This window comes from Cotesia typhae, unplaced genomic scaffold, assembly GCF_013202065.1.
Source record: "Cotesia typhae breed Kobodo isofemale line unplaced genomic scaffold, CoteBio_Ctyphae contig_22, whole genome shotgun sequence".
NCBI classification, from domain to species: domain Eukaryota; kingdom Metazoa; phylum Arthropoda; class Insecta; order Hymenoptera; family Braconidae; genus Cotesia; species Cotesia typhae.
The window spans coordinates 1098054-1114405 of NW_027423728.1; the positions used below are offsets into that span (position 1 = coordinate 1098054).

The following is a 16352-nucleotide window of genomic DNA, read 5'->3' on the forward strand; positions in this document are numbered from 1 at the left end:
GGAGTCTTAAGTATAGTCATGATAAGTTGAGAAAAATGCCTGAGAATCATATTCCTATTGAGTTGGATGTCTGCTCGGACAATGAAAGTTGTGCTGGAGAGACTGTTGATGCGGGTCCTGAACTAGGGACTTTGGTAGAAAGAGAGCCCACCAATGATGCGGCGCACTGATGGCTGTTGTTCGTGGACCTGAATTCTTTTTGTATTTTTGATTTCGCACATGCATCAGTGTGTAGTCACAACTGCAAACTGAATTAGTTGCTAATATTAGTTTGATCAGGGCGCGATGGGCAGCTGATGATATGGCGGGCAGGTAGTTGTGGCAACTACAAGATGTGTTGGATACCGTATGTGGCATACAGGGTAGCCTAGAGATAGCGCAAAGGTCTAATGATGGAGAAAAAATGAAATGATGTTTAATGATTGTATGATAAGGAATAATGATTGACGGATTTCGATCTCTTGAGTACTATACGTTAACTCCTTAGTATAATAAATGATTAATGGATTTCTGTTACTGGAAAGGACTTCTGAAATTTTCTTATGTAGTTTACCTATTGTAAAATGTTTTAGGATAAGCGAGGTCAGATAAGATCAAAAACTAAAATACCACTATAAATCAATGTTTCAGATACACCCGAGGGCGTGTGATTGTCAGAATGGCTGTGTCGGAGAGTAAAGTACAGTGGAGTATTTTCTGATGAAGCGATGAGAATATTCTGTAGGTTATTTCTATTTTTTTTAGTTATTTTAAGAAATGTACTGTTATTTTAATATTTTGTAAAAGAAGATATAACTGAACTGTTTCATTACGGTAGGCTTAGGCCTAGGTAGGCACATGGTTGTCAACGTAGTCGGGATCCCAGGACGATAGGGGTATTATAAAATTAATAAGGAAAAGAGAAATGTGCAGCAGGCAGACTATTTGAGAATAGTTTTTGAAAAGACAGTCTTGCTTTGAGATTGAGATCGAACGGACATCCTGGTGATCGCAAATTCGTTATTTCCTAAGTCTCGGTCTATCACAAGATATTATTAATATTGTTTGAATTCTAAAGAGAGTTAACCTTGTACGAATTTGTCCATTCATTTTTGTAATTGATCTTCTTGTAATTGTGAATATTAATTAATTGTAATAATGAAAATGAGTGAATCACAAAATACCGAATCCCCTACAATAACTCCTGCCTCTCTGACATATATATATATATATATATATATATATATATATATATATATATATATATATATATATATATATATATATATATATTGTAACATGGGGAATTTCATTCTCCTTGTCTAATTTTGATTAATTTGTAAAATTTCTTCGGGATACTGCTTCGGGATACTGCCTTGGTCGGAATCGCACGCGTTTTGAAGCCTAGCTCAAAACACTTATTCGCTTATTGTATCGCTGGTTTGTTTGTTAATTAATACGCCGAGTATTAACGCTGTTTATTGCTAATTGATTGTTTGATTGAATTTCGAATTGTTCGTTAAATTTGAAACTGTTGTGTAAACTGTGGACGCAATTATTTGTGGAAGAATTGTTATAATCGCTGACCACGTGCTGGTCATAATTAAATTTATTCGACGCGATCTGACCAAGCCTTCGCCGAGGCACGACACGACTCGATACGACGACTGTTCGACTACCTGGACCTGGACCACCAGCCCTCGACGAGGATACCAGGGTAAGTGGCTTGCGTCAGGATAGATAGCTCGTGGGACACGAGTATTGTTGATTGTGTTTGTAACTGAGAAGTTCAGTTGGTGAGTTGCTCGGTGAACAACCAGCACTACCCCGTAGACGACGTCCCACGAGGTACCTAGAGTACCGTTTTCCCTGTAAAATAGTGCAGTGTGAAAGTTTTGTTATTGAGTTTTATATACCGTTTCGTTCTCGAGCTCGCGTTGCTATACTCGTATCGCTTGAGCGTCGCATTCTTAAGCGGATTATCGCTTCTTCTGTTTCGTCGTCGAAGATAGAATTGTTTGATCCGATTGTGAATTGTTTAATCGATGAGTCATGTCGCCGAGACATGTTTAGTTAATTGGAATTGACGAAATATTATTTTAGAAATAATAATTCTGCTGAGCGATTATTTTAAGTACGTTTTGGTTGTTATTGATACGAATATTATTTTGATGTTGTCTACGAGTAATACGATGATTTTGTTATTGATTATTATTTGAATTGTTAACTGATTGTTATTTGGATATTAAGTAAATATTTGATTTGATTATTATTTGAACATCATGTTAGTTGTTCACTGGATTATTATTTTTAGTATTATTTAAATAATTAACGCGATTATTATTTGAATATTGTTTGAATATTACTTAATTATTATTTGAAAGGGTTTGAATTACTAACTTGATTATTAATTGAGTATTAGTTGAATATTTCACTGGATTATTGTTGAATAGTATTTGAATTATTGATTTGATGGTTAAATTGAGTATTATTTGACTTATTCACCCGATTATTATTTTGATTGGTTTACGTTTAGTATTTTGATTTTGTTTTACGATTACTATCCGAATTGATCACGATTGTTATGTTTTTATGTCGACTCATTTTGAACTGATTATTTCGCCGAACCGATACTAATATTTTTTAATAAATTGTTATTTGTTTCGGAATTTCTTTGTCATTTCTTTCTTTAGTAACCCGCCGCCCTGAGTAGAGCTAGTTTACCATTACGTTGTGCCTGATTTAGATTGTCGAGGATTGGAACATCCTGAATTGTTCCTGGCGCCCAATAACCGACCACGACGAACAAGTACGCCAATTATCTTGGACCTGTTGGCCCATCGACGTATCCCGAGCCAATCGGCCATTATAATATATATATATATATATATATATATATATATATATATATATATATATATATATATATATATATATATGGTATGATACATAATTATATCTAATTATATATAACTTTTTTTACCCGGGGTGGTATAACTAAAACCAAACAATTTGTTTTTCATTTCTAAAAAAAAATAGAAAGAAAAATGCCACACCGAAAATTTTAGGGAATTCGCAGAAATTACTAAAGATTTTAATTTAAAAAATAATCGAAAATCAAAAATGTCAATCATCTCGAAATTTTTGTTTTTTCTAAAATTTCCCAGAATAACGTTGAATATAAATCTAAATTATTAATTTTGTTGTTTTTCTAAAAAGTACATTTAAAAACAAAAATTTAAAGATAGAAAAATCACAATAAGTTTATTTTTAAAAAAGTTATGGTTATTTCATTAAAAAAACCTTTTTTTTTTTTAAAAACTCGTAACTTTTCGTTGATTAGGTAAAAAATTCTGAAAATTCTTTTCAATAGGGTAGGGAAGGTTCCATAATTTTAGAAAAATTGAAAAGGGTCGGAGTCAAAAGTGGTCGATTTGACATGAAATGCCCTATATGTATAGTGCTGATGCATTATCGTCCTATTTGATTTTTTTTATAAATTGTTTTTTTACATTATTTATTTGATTAATATTTTATAATTCAATGAGCATTATCAGTCGTCCACTTTTGGATTTTCCAAACTTTTTTTACAATTTATATTAATAGTCAGTAGTCTTAGGTTAAAACTATCAGCTTAAAATTTTTTTTTGCTGTAAGTTTATTATTTTTCCAGCAAAAAGCATAGTGTTAATTTTTTAATTATCAGATTACATAACTATGGCACTAACCTTAAGGTAAGTCACGTTGTGATTGCTATTATTCAGCATCGATATCTGGGGAGGATGAGTATAGTGAGAAGGTGGAATGGTTGTAGATGGTGTTGGAATAATAGCTGCTGTCTTGTATCGGGTCACATTACTTCTAGTTTCCCCTAGTCTTACGCCTGAACTTCTTCCAGGTCCTTCACGACTAGAGCTAATTCCTGCATTTTTTAGTGTTATACCTCTTTCATGAATACCAACTTTAATTCCACTTTCACTTCTGATGACATCATTTTTATTGTAAAATCCAACGATTTCTTCAATGTGACTGAACACTGTTAAGAGGAGTGAAATCAATAACAGTAACAATTTCATCGTTACAGGGTTTGATTTATATAGCTCCTCGATATAGCAAAAGATTTTTCGTTAACAATCGTCTCTTCTTCTCAAGAAAAATATGTCATCTATTACGTAAAGATACTGTGTACGTATCTCATTTTTTTATCTCAAACGAAAAAATGAAATATTTCATCTTAGTTACCATTGACATATTTCTGCTTCTGAAATAAAAATTAATTGAACAATTAGTCCTTACCACTTAGAAAAGAGATTCCTACTTTAATTTCTTTGTAGCAACAATTGTAATTAGAAATATTACTTTCAAAAAATTTTAAAAATCAGTTTTCTCTCGATAATTTTTTAATTGACTGTTTTCTCAAATATGAAATTAAAAAAAGACACTTGGTGGTCAAAATGAAAGTATATTTCCTATCTTGAAACGGTTCCTGAATTTTTTTCTTTGCTTGCACTCATTTAGATACATGTACTATTTTTGCCGCACTTGCAACCGTAAAAATATTACAGATTCATGAACGTTTCTTAACCAAATGAAAATTTCGTAAAAAATGTTCTGCTGTAAAATAGATAACTTAATAACTTATAGAGTAGCTGAAAGTTTTTTCTAAAATTTTTTTTTATTTGGGAGAAATTCAACAAGTTGGAATAGCTGAGACGGACTTTAAAATATTAATAAATATTGATTAACAGTTAAAAATTATTCAATGACTGTTACTAAACAAACTTTTATTCCAAGAAATCATTCATAAAGAATTTAGAATTATTTGTTTAGATTCAATAAATGAATAAGCAAATGAATAAAATAATAGTCAATTAATCAGTGTTTCGACAAAATAATTTATGTAAATAATGAACTTAGCAAATTTGTATTAATTAATTTGCAATGAGAATGAGAAATAAACTTATGAAAAATTGGAAAACAAGCACATCAATTTGTTCATGACACCAATAATATCAATAATATTACCAGTGATGTTATAAGATTTTCAAATAATAATTTTAAATCATTATAGAATCATATTGGACCAGGGTCGATAATTTAGAAAAAAATTAGAAAAACAGTTGAGCCTAAAGGCCATTCCTGCCACTTTCCGCTAACTTCATACCTAAGCGTTTAACACATCAGTTATTTTGTTTTTGAGCTCTTCAAGCTCAAAAATATCATTTTTGTGTGATTTTGAACTCTCCGAGCTCATATGAATAGTTGTTTCATGCTTTTGAGCTCAAAAGTCTGACAGAAGATTCATAGAATACTATTTTTTGAATTATCGAAACACAATAAATTTTGAATGAATCAACCGATTTTCTCGCAATTAAGGTAGTACCCTCGCCAGAGTCGTTTTTTTAGGATTTTTTAAAACATTTGGCAGATTAATGTTTATAGAATCTTGCATCGATTGGCGCAATTTGAAAATTTTCGACCATCTAGTTTCAGAGATATTTAATTTTAAATTTTGAGTTTTGAACGCTCTTATACATTACGGTATACAGGATATCGGAAAGTTTACCTACAAACATTTATATATCTCAGAAATTTTTCTTAGGATCTTTTTAAGAAACTAGTAATACGTTAATAAAGCTATAGCAAAATCGCTAGTTTTCTGAGCCCCGAAAATAGTATGAGACGCGCATGCGTTGAAAAATTTGCAAAAGTTAATGAACAATCGCTTTCATTAATGCCTGGGTTAGGAATTTCTCACTTATAACCACTCAAAATATTTTTATAGTCATGGGTGATAAGCTGTTGTGGTACAATGAGAGTAAGAAACAGTGTGAACATTGGCATACCAAACGAAAAGTATATTTAGAATGGTTAGTAGTGTAGTGACGGATGTAAACAAATATTTATGGTGAGTAAATAAATAAAAAATTTAATCTATTTAAATATTAAATACAATATTTAATGATTGTAAAAATTTTTTATTTTAAATTATATTTATTGTTATTGATTATTTATATAAATTTCCAAAGCTGTCAAATATTTATTGAATTATGTCAATCCTCTAGACTGAAAGTCAATCCTCTAAAAGATCAGCAGAGAAAGTTAATGCATTTTGCTGGTGGTAATATGTCACAAAGATCGCAATGGACATCAAACATACAATTATCAAGAGGATCACAACGCAGCTCTAATACAAATCTTCTCCAACAACAATCAAACTTGGTTCTACCTTCCACTTTTAATGTTAGTAATAGACGTGAAATCAAAATAGAATCAAAGCTTGACATAATCTACGATTCTCCCAACAGCTCGGCTAAAGAAAATGATATGCCAGATATGTTTTCTTCTCTTCGAGCCAAGCGATCCCAGGTATCCAGTAAGAATTCACACAAATTATAAACTCGAATAATTTTTAATATTAACTTATTTTACAGAATCCCCGAGTCCTGCCAAAAGAGCTCCGGAAAAGGAAGCAAGAGACCTAAGAGTAAGTTGCAAACCCTCAGGATTCGTCTCAAGGAATTGTTCTCAAGTTACGAACGTCTTGAGTGAATTTTTTACTTCCGTAGGAATCGTTCCAAGTGAAAGCGACTCTCATTACATTTTAGGTACTTAATTATATTAAAAAATTCATTTAAATTATAAAAACTATGAAAAATCCAAATCCTTATTAATTATTTTCAAAAAGCGATCCATTGATTACAGTAAAAAAAATCCAGCAAGTCTTCCTCTCCAATGATTATTCCAGAGAAGCTATTTTAAAAGAGTTTGACGGTTATTTTAGGCAAGCCAACAAATGTCTAATTGCCACCACAATAAATTTGACTGTTAACTGTCAATTGGATTCATTCTAAAGTTCTCCAGTGATTAAAATTTTTTTACAAGTTCCAGCTATCCAGAGTACAGTCTTAAACAGTCTGCTGACTAAATTAAATGAGACTATTGTCACTGCGTAAGTAATAAACTCTTCAATAACATAATAAAAAAAAATAAAAATAAATTAATAAATCAATTAACTTTTCTTTCCTCATCTACGTCACTTATTTTATTTATTATATATATTATACTTTAGTTTAATAATTAGTGATTATTTGAAGTTTTATTGTTGTAAAACAATTGGATTGATGGATAATTTATTTCAGAGCACAAATGTTGATAAAGTCACGTCTTGCTGGTGCAACCAAAGGCCATGGATAATTAAAAAAGAAAGCTCATGCTTTGCAGATGAGATTCCGTGTAATTCTTGGTAAAATTATCGAGTTAAATATGTTTTTTTTTAATTTCTTTTAAGTAAAAGAAAGTTCAATAGATAAAAAAGATTTTTTTTTAAAGTCTACAGTGATTTAATAAAAAATTATTTCGATTTATTTCTAGCCAAAAACATTGATGGGAGAAGTGATGAAAGAAGCGGCATTTTCATTAGCAGAAGCTAGATTTGCGACTGGTGATTTCAACCAAGTGGTCCTGCAGAATATAACTAAGGCCCAAATTAAAATCCAGTCCAAGAAAAACTATGTAGCTAGTGTTAATTTGCCAGTATTCGAATCCTACAAAGACGGTACGGATACTTACGAGCTCGCTGAGTTGACTTGTGGTGATCAGCAACTCCCTAAACTCAAGAAGAATTATCAAAAAGGAGTCAAGCTTCTTGTGGTCGTTAAAGATCTCCAGTCCACGTCAATAATTTTTATGATTTAGAAATATAAAAATGTCATAAATAATTAATTTTTAATAATAATTTATTATTATTTAAAATAAATGAAAATTGAAAATCTCCTATCTCTGTTTTCGACATTCAATTATTTTTTCTACTACTTTATTTTATTAAATTATTATTAATATTAAATTTAATTATTAATAAATTAGTAGTTAGGGTTTTAAAAATTAAGTAACTTTAAGATAGGGATTCATATTCATAACAGGCCCGTCGTGGTTGGCGTACTCAGGCAGCTCACTCGCTTCTCTGCCACTTAATGTCTATAATTTTTATAATTTAGGAATATAAAAATTTTTTTAAATTAATTTTTGATAATAATTTATTATTATTAAAAATAAATGAACGTTGAAAATCTCGTGTCTCGGTTTTCAACATTCAATTATTTTTTCTAGTGCTTAATTTTTGTTTTTTTTCTTCAGTTTAGTTTCTGTCACGGCATTGATTGTGCTGCTTAATTAATTATCTGGTAGTCTACTATTTTTTTTACCAAATTATTATAAATCTGATAGTGATTATTTCGGTCCCCCTACTAATCCCTTTGATATGGCTGATATTTTTGCTAATAAGTCGCTCGTTACACGCGGTCGAATCATTGGTTTACATCAAGCTAATGTCCATGCACTTGTTATCGCTGAAATGTGTCATGGTAACATTTAAACCGTGCATTTGTGGATTCGAATATTCAGGGAGCATGGAGAAATGGGATTACGGGATCATCGAAAATTTAATCGTCGTCCACGGCTCTCCACAGTCGATGAAGATTTGCTATTAATTGAAACTTCATTACACAACCCGTTTTTGTCATCAATGCAAATAATCGACTTGTGCCAATCTAATCTTTCGGCATTATCGGTTAATCGTCGTTTAAAAAAATATGGCCATATCTCACGGGATCACTAGAACAGAATACGCCCGCAATTATCGCCATTGGACATCAGCCCAGTGGGAAGATGTTATTTATACGGATGAGAAGGTTTGAACTAATATGATATTTACCTATGTGTTTACTTTATTAGTTGATTTATGACTCATCTACATTGATATTTATTTTAAAATTAAATTAATTTCATTATTCCTCAATTTTTCAGTCTTTTTCTACTGCATCTAATAATAAATTACACGTTTGGCGACGTAGGGGAGAGCGGTATAATTCAGAGTATGTTCTTCCGGATAATTGGTCTGGTCGGGTCACATCTAACCACTGGGATTGTATGACTGAACGAGGATTAATAGCTCTACAGCCATTATCTGCCCTTTAATGGAGAAGAATATGTAGAGCTGCTAAATGAGTGCATGGAACCAGCAGTACGTGAAGTTTATCCTGATGATGACTATCCATTTATTTATTTCTTGCAAGATAATAGCCCTATTCATACTTCTCAAAACGCTCGAGATTGGTTTATAGCTCATCCTGATTTCATCCTTCATCCACATCCTCCTAAATCTCCAGACCTTAATCCCATCGAGAACGTATGGGGTAATACTTCGTTTTCATTTATATAATAAAAAAGCTGTTTATTTATTTCTAATTGGCTTATTTTTAAACATTTAAAATTTATAAATAATTGATATTTGTATGTTTTATAGCAATGATGGTGAAGGCTTGGAACCCACGAGAACCAACCAAAAGAAAGGCCCAACTAGAAGAATATGTTCGTGAGATTTGGGAAAACATCAGTACCAAAATTCTTGATCTTTCATCAACTATAAGATCAATGCCTAAACGTTTGGAAGATGTGCTTGCGAGGGATGGCAATTGGACCAAATACTGATCATTTCAGCACTACTGAGTTGACAAAAGTATTCAGAGAAAAAGATTCACTTGAACCAAGTTAAAACAAAAATTCTTGAACCAAGAAGGTTTAAAAGAAGACCGAAATAATCTGAAACCAAGAAAAGAATTACTTAGCTTAAAAAATTGTATCTTAGGTCAAGAATTTTTATCTTGGTTCAAGATAATTTCGGTCTTCCTTCAAACTGTCTTGGTTCAATAATTTTTGTCTTGGTTCAAGTAAACCTTTTTTTCTGTGTACACTCTGGCTTAAAGTATACTCAACTTTAGACTGTGATTTATATATCTAAGCTCATTATTTTATACACTTATAAGCAATGAATTATTATTATTATTATTATTATTATTATTATTATTATTATTATTATTATTATTATTATTATTATTATTATTATTATTATTATTATTTGTTATTAATTGCTCAGGGGGGTTTTCCCCGGAGTCCGACTGTCCAAGGGCCCAGCCTGAGCGCCATCCATTACTGCTGCACCACTCCGCACAACAAGGCGGTTAGTGAGTGCAGCAGGCCAAATTCATTTGCCTAAGTAGACGCAGGGATCCCAAAATGACAACCTTTTGCATCCGCACTGCTAGAGACACGGCTGCTGAACTGCAAGCCGGTATCTTTGCAAGTGAAGACACAATAGACTGTTTCATCCCTCCAAGGACGCCGACAACCAAAATGACGAGCTTGACACGGTAACCTGGGTAGAGTTTGCCAATTTCAAACGGGAGATCCTGATATATCTGGTGTTTGTGCTCTTCTTTGGCCGAGATATTGTATTCGGCTGGGGCCGAAAACTCAACGACATAAATGTCACGAGTAGTCTTGTCGAAGAGCACAATATCAGGTTTGTTGTGGTCAATCCGCCGGGTTATTGCAAATGGTATGTTCCAATAAATTTTGGAACTGTCATTCTCAACAACCTGCGGAATATCTCCTGGCAGATAAGGCAGCACTGGTGTCTCATCGATACCGTAGCTATATCTGAGATGATAATAGAGTACTCGCAGGGCAGCATTGTGACGCTGTATGGAGGCACCTCTTGCCAGCACAGGACATGCCGACAAAAGGTGCATCAGCGTCTCCGGATGTTGTTTACACGTCTGACAGGACGTGTCCGGAAGCTGCGCCTGGAGTACCTTGCTACGGTATTCGAGAGTGTTGATAACACCATCTTGGCAGGCAAATATAAACCCTTCGGTCTCGGACATCAGGCCAGCTGACTTCAAGAAGGAGAATGTCAGCTGGGTGGACAAGCCATGGTCACGGACGTGTTTGAAATACACGCTGTGCATGGACTTGTCCATGTGTTCACCGAGGAGTTTTTTCTCCTCGGCTATCCTGACGACGCTCTTGAACTCCTTTTTCGGGAGTTCAATGAGAGCATTTATTTCTCCGAGACCTAAGGTATTTGCGGCGCATTTTCATGACTATGAACAAATTGCGTCAGGAAGTCGTCCTCGTCTGCTGTGAAATTGGCAACCTCGTATGTTAAACCCAGAACCAAACGATCGTGAAGCCGCTCCAAGCTCTACAATCGTCTCCCTCCGATGTTCCGGGAGAGGTACATCCTGGCGACTGATGAGTTAGGGTGCATGCTTTGATTCATATTGATGATCCTACGGGTTTTGATGTCGAGATCTCGTAAATCCTTTCGGGCCCATTTCAGGACACCGAAAGTGTGTAGTAAGACTAGGACAGCGAGCATATTAGTAGCTGAGACTTTGTTTTTGCCGGAAAGTTCGGAGGACCAAATTTTCCGGAGTCTCCTAACATACTCGCTCTGAAGAGTTGCGCGGACTTCAGAGACGGCATGCATTCGCCGCTCTTCAATCCCTAGATATCTGTACAACTCTCCGGCGTCTAATTCTCTTAAGACGCTCCCATCCACTAATTCGACATCTCCATCCGTATCAGAGCACTTACCCTTCGCCAGGTGTATGACCGTACACTTGTCCAAACCAAAAGACATTCCGACATCTCGTGTGTACTCTGCTACGATGTTGAGGGCCGTTTGTAGATGATCTTTGTTGGCACTGTATATCTTTAGATCATCCATAAACAATTGGTGAGTGATCGAGTATACTCGATCACTCGGTGGCCCCGCAGAGTACCCACGAGTTTGTCGGAGGGCAACAGATATTGGCAGCAGTGAGATGCAAAACAACAGAGGGCTCAGAGAATCTCCCTGAAAGACGCCTCTCTTGTACTGAACAGCTCCGGTTACGTGCAATGCATTTCCACTTCACATGTGAAAACGCGTTCGCCAGAGCTGCATCGTACGTTGTATGCATCCCACTGTTTGGCGATTGATTCCGAGGCATTTGAGCAGATAGAGAATCAACTCATGTGAAGTTGAGTCAAATGCCTTACGGTAGTCAATCCAGGCCATGGACAGGTTGCGTTGGTAGTAGATTGCGTATAGAATGACGCATCTATCTACCAACAAGATGATCTTGCAACTTGACACGCCCTGTTTACTGCCACGTTGTTCGTATATCTGTTGCCACACAGGCTCTATCTCCTGCAAGATACGGTTATTTAAGATTTTTGTAAAAATCTTGTAAACCGCATTCAAGCAAGTGATAGGCCTGTAGTTCTTCGGGTCGGAAAAGTCACCCTTTTTAGGGATGAGTACGGTTCGCCCTTCTACCAGCTAGTCTAGAATTGGTTCGTCGCCCTGAATGTATGATGTAACAATCCGGGCCAGATGAGCATGTGTAGAAGAAAATTTCTTCCACCAGAAGATGTTTATGCCATCTGGACCCAGGACAGCCCAGTTCTTGCTGCCATTCAGGGCTTTACGAACCTCTTCCACACTGAGTGCAGGGCTCTCTTCGGCGATATCCTGCCGTCGGTGTTTTCGACAGAATGCCTCGAAGTCGTGCAGAGCTGGAGTATCCGGGTTCACGTTTGGTTGATCTCCGTACAATTAACTCCAAAAGGCTTCCACTCGCTCAGATGATGGATAATTCTCGGGAACAGCGGTCTTAGATGACAGAAAGCGTGAAGGGTTGGATCGAAACAAAGAGTTGTCGATCAACCGCTTCAGCCTTTTCTCTAGTGACTTTTTAGAAGCCACCAGAGCCCGCAACCTGTTAAGAGACTCTTCTTTGATGACAAGAAGAGTACTCTTGTTCAGTGTGTGATGTCGCCTTCGAAGTTCTGCCGCCAGGCGGCGAACTTTTGGCGTGTATGGTCTTTGAGTACTAACATACTCTATCACACACTGAATGCGGAAACTTGTTTCCGAGAAATGTCAATTTTGTGTCCAAGTTGAGCGATGCGCAGCTTCAACTTCGTCTCGAAGGAGAGAGAATGTCTTCTCTCTATCGGCAGAAGCGAAGCCGCGGCACCGTAGACAACTTGGTTGACAGTGAGCAGAGTGGAGTCCTCTTGTAGCTGTGTGGGGAGATCTTCGATCACCGTGTCGAGCTGTTGTTTTGAGTGAGACATCTTTTTGGAGATGCTCACTTGTCGACCTGTAAAGATGTTGTCGTTGTCCTCGGAGGAACGGCGCCGTTCTTGGTGTAGCGGTGCTGGAAATGAAGGCCGATTAGACAGCCTTCTATTTGGCAGCAGCGATCGTCGATTATGCCGAAGGTATGAGGCGTAATTACGCAGGTGTTTGGGCGTAAAATGTCTGTGCTCCGGATGCATGCCACACCAAAGTGTGTGCATCCGGGCCATATACCCTGATACCTCGGGCTCGCTGTTCTGCCAGCACACCAAGAGATCGGCGCGAAGCTCCTCCGTCCACTTAAACTTAATCCTATAAGCGCCGGGGACGTCATAAGTCATCGGGTCCAGTGTGCTCCTCCCACCTGATGACTGGTCCTCATCCGAAGAGGACCGGTTGTGGGGAGCACTTCTGAGATTATACTGTTTTGGAACTCAGATATTACGGTGCAACGGGTAGTTGGCCCGTTGCACCGGTTACGTTGTTAGCCTACAGACCAGATGTTGCGGTCTGCGTTTCCCGCGGTGCGCCACTAGGAGGCCACGTAACAAGCACCGCTTATTATTATTATTATTATTATTATTATTATTATTATTATTATTATTATTATTATTTTATTATTAAATGCTCAGGGGGGTTATCCCCGGAGTCCGATTCTCCGAGGGCCCAGCCTGAGCTCCATCCGTTACTGCTGGACCACTCTGCACAACAAGGCGGTTAGTGATCACAGCAGGCCAAAGTCATTTCCCTTAAGAGACGGAAAGAACCAAGTAAAACAGCCTTCTGCATCCTAACTGCCAAGAACTCAGCTTTTGATGAGCAAGCTGGAACTTTGGCAAGTGAGGATACAAAAGACTGTTTCATCCCTCCTAGGACGCCAACAATCAGGACGACAAGCTTGACACGGTAACCTGGGTAAAGTTTGCCAATTTCAAACAGGAGATCCTGATATATTTGTCTTTTGTGCTCTTCTTTGGCTGAGATGTTGTATTCAGCCGGGGCCGAGAACTCAATGACATAAATGTCACGAGTGGCCTTGTCGAAGAGCACAATATCAGGTTTGTTGTGATCTATCCGCCGGGTTGTTGCAAATGGCATGTTCCAATATATTTTGCAACTGTCATTCTCAACAACCTGGGGAATATCTCCTGGCAAATAAGGCAGCACTGGTGTCACGTCAATACCGTAGCAATGACGAAGATAGTAGTATAGTACTCTCAGGGCAGCATTGTGACGCTGGATATATGCACCTCTCGCCAGCACTGGACATGCCGACAAAAGGTGCATAAGCGTCTCCGGATGTTGTCTACACCTCCTACAGGACGTGTCCGGAAGCTGCACCTGGAGCACCTTGCTACGGTACTCAAGAGTGTTAATGACACCATCTTGGCAAGCAAATATGAACCCTTCGGTCTCGGACATCAGGCCCGCTGACTTTAAGAAGGAAAACGTCAGCTGGATGGACAAGCCATGATCACGCACGTGTTTAAAGAACACGCTGTGCATGGACTTGTCCATCAGTTCGCCAAGGAGTAGTTTTTCCTCGGCGTTCCTGATGACGCTCTTAAATTCCTCCATTCGGAGTTCCATAAGAGCGTTTATTTCTCCAAGACCAAGGGTTCTTGCCGCATATATTGCTGCCTTATACAAGAATGACCCCTTATGCGCATTTTCATGTTTATGTACAATTTGTATAAGAAAGTCATCCTCGTCTGCAGTGAAATTGACAACTTCGTGTGTTAAACCCAGGACCAAACGGTCGTGAAGCCGCTCCAAACTCTGCAAACCTCTCCCACCGATGGACCGGGAGAGGTATAATCTGGCGACTGATGAATTGGGGTGCATGCTCCAATTCATATTAATGATCTTACGGGTTTTGATGTCGAGATCTCGTAAATCCTTTCGGGCCCATTTCAGGACACCGAAAGAGTATAGTGAGACTGGGACAGCAAGCATGTTAGTAGCTGAGACTTTGTTTTTGCCGGAAAGTTCGGAGGACCAAATTTTCCGGAGTCTCCTAACATACTCGCTCTGGAGAGTTGTTCGGACTTCAGAGACCGCATGCATGCGGTGCTCTTCCATTCCTAGATATCTATACAACTCCCCGGCGTCTAATTGGCTTAAGACGCTCCCATCCACTAATTCGACATCATCACCAGTATCAGAGCACTTACCCCTCGCCAGATGTACGACCGCACACTTGTCCAACCCAAAAGACATTCCGACATCTCGTATGTACTCTGCTACGATGTTGAGGGCCGCTTGTAGATGATCTTTATCAGCGCTATACAGCTTCAGATCATCCATGTAAAGCAGATGGGTAATCGAATAGTTTCGATCACCCGGAGGCCCCACAGAGTACCATGAGTTTTACGGAGAGCAACAGATATAGGCAGCAGTGAAATGCAAAACAGCAGAGGGCTCAAGGAATCGCCTTGGAAGACCCCTCGTTTGTACTCTACAACTCCGGTTACGTGCAATGCGTTTCCACTTCCAATGTGAAATCGCGTTCGCCAGAGCTGCATTGTACGCCGAATGCATTCCGCTATTGCGGGATTGACTCCCAGGCATTTGAGTAGATATAAAATCAACTCATGTGGAGTTGAGTCAAATGCCTTGCGATAGTCAATCCAAGCCATTGACAGGTTGCGGTGATAGTAGATCGCATCTTGTAAGACGCATCGATCCACTATCAGGTTCTCCTTGCAACCTGACAGGCCTCTATTACTGCCACGTTGTTCATATATCTGTTGCCATACAGGCTCTATCTGCTGCAAGATACGGTTATTTAAAATTTTTGTAAAAATTTTATAAACCGCATTCAATCAGGTGATAGGCCTGAAATTCTTAGGGTCAGACAAGTCACCTTTTTTAGGTATCAGTACGGTTCGCCCTTCTACAAGCCAGTTCGGAATCGGATCGTCAGCTCTAATGTACGATGTAAATATGCAGGCCAGATGGAGGTGGGTAGAAGTAAACTTCTTCCACCAGAAGACATTAATGCCATCTGGTCCCGGGGCAGCCCAATTTTGCTGCCATTTAGAGCTGAACGAACTTCATCCACACTGACTGCAGGGCTCTCTTCATCAGCATTCTGCCGACGGTGTTCCCGACAGAATGCTTTGAAGTCGTGCAGAGCTGGAGTATTGGCGTTCACGTTTGGTTGATCTCCATACAACTCAGTCCAAAAGCTTCCACCCGCTCAGGTGTTGGATAAGTCCCAGTAACATCGGTCTTTGCTGTCAGAAACCGTGAAGGGCTGGATCGAAACAACGAGTTGTCGACCAACCGCTTCAGCCTTTTCTCTAGTGACTTTTTGGCAGTCACTAGAGCCCGCAATTTATTAAGAGACTCTTCTTTGATGACAAGAAGAGTACTCTTGTTCAGTGTGTGATGACGC

At 37.7% G+C, this 16352-nt stretch overlaps 1 protein-coding gene across 2 annotated transcripts in view; it reads right to left on the reverse strand.

Annotated features, from left to right (window-relative positions):
* The window catches only part of Nmdar2 (glutamate ionotropic receptor NMDA type subunit 2), a 786854-nt gene extending 782619 nt beyond the window's left edge, over positions 1–4235 (reverse strand). For both annotated transcript variants that reach the window (XM_074237486.1, XM_074237485.1), the window contains exon 1: positions 3708–4235. In XM_074237486.1, coding sequence (XP_074093587.1) covers positions 3708–4055 — 348 coding nt within the window. In that variant the 5' untranslated portion in view covers positions 4056–4235. The remainder of the gene's footprint in view (positions 1–3707) is intronic.
* Positions 4236–16352: the final 12117 nt, after the last annotated feature.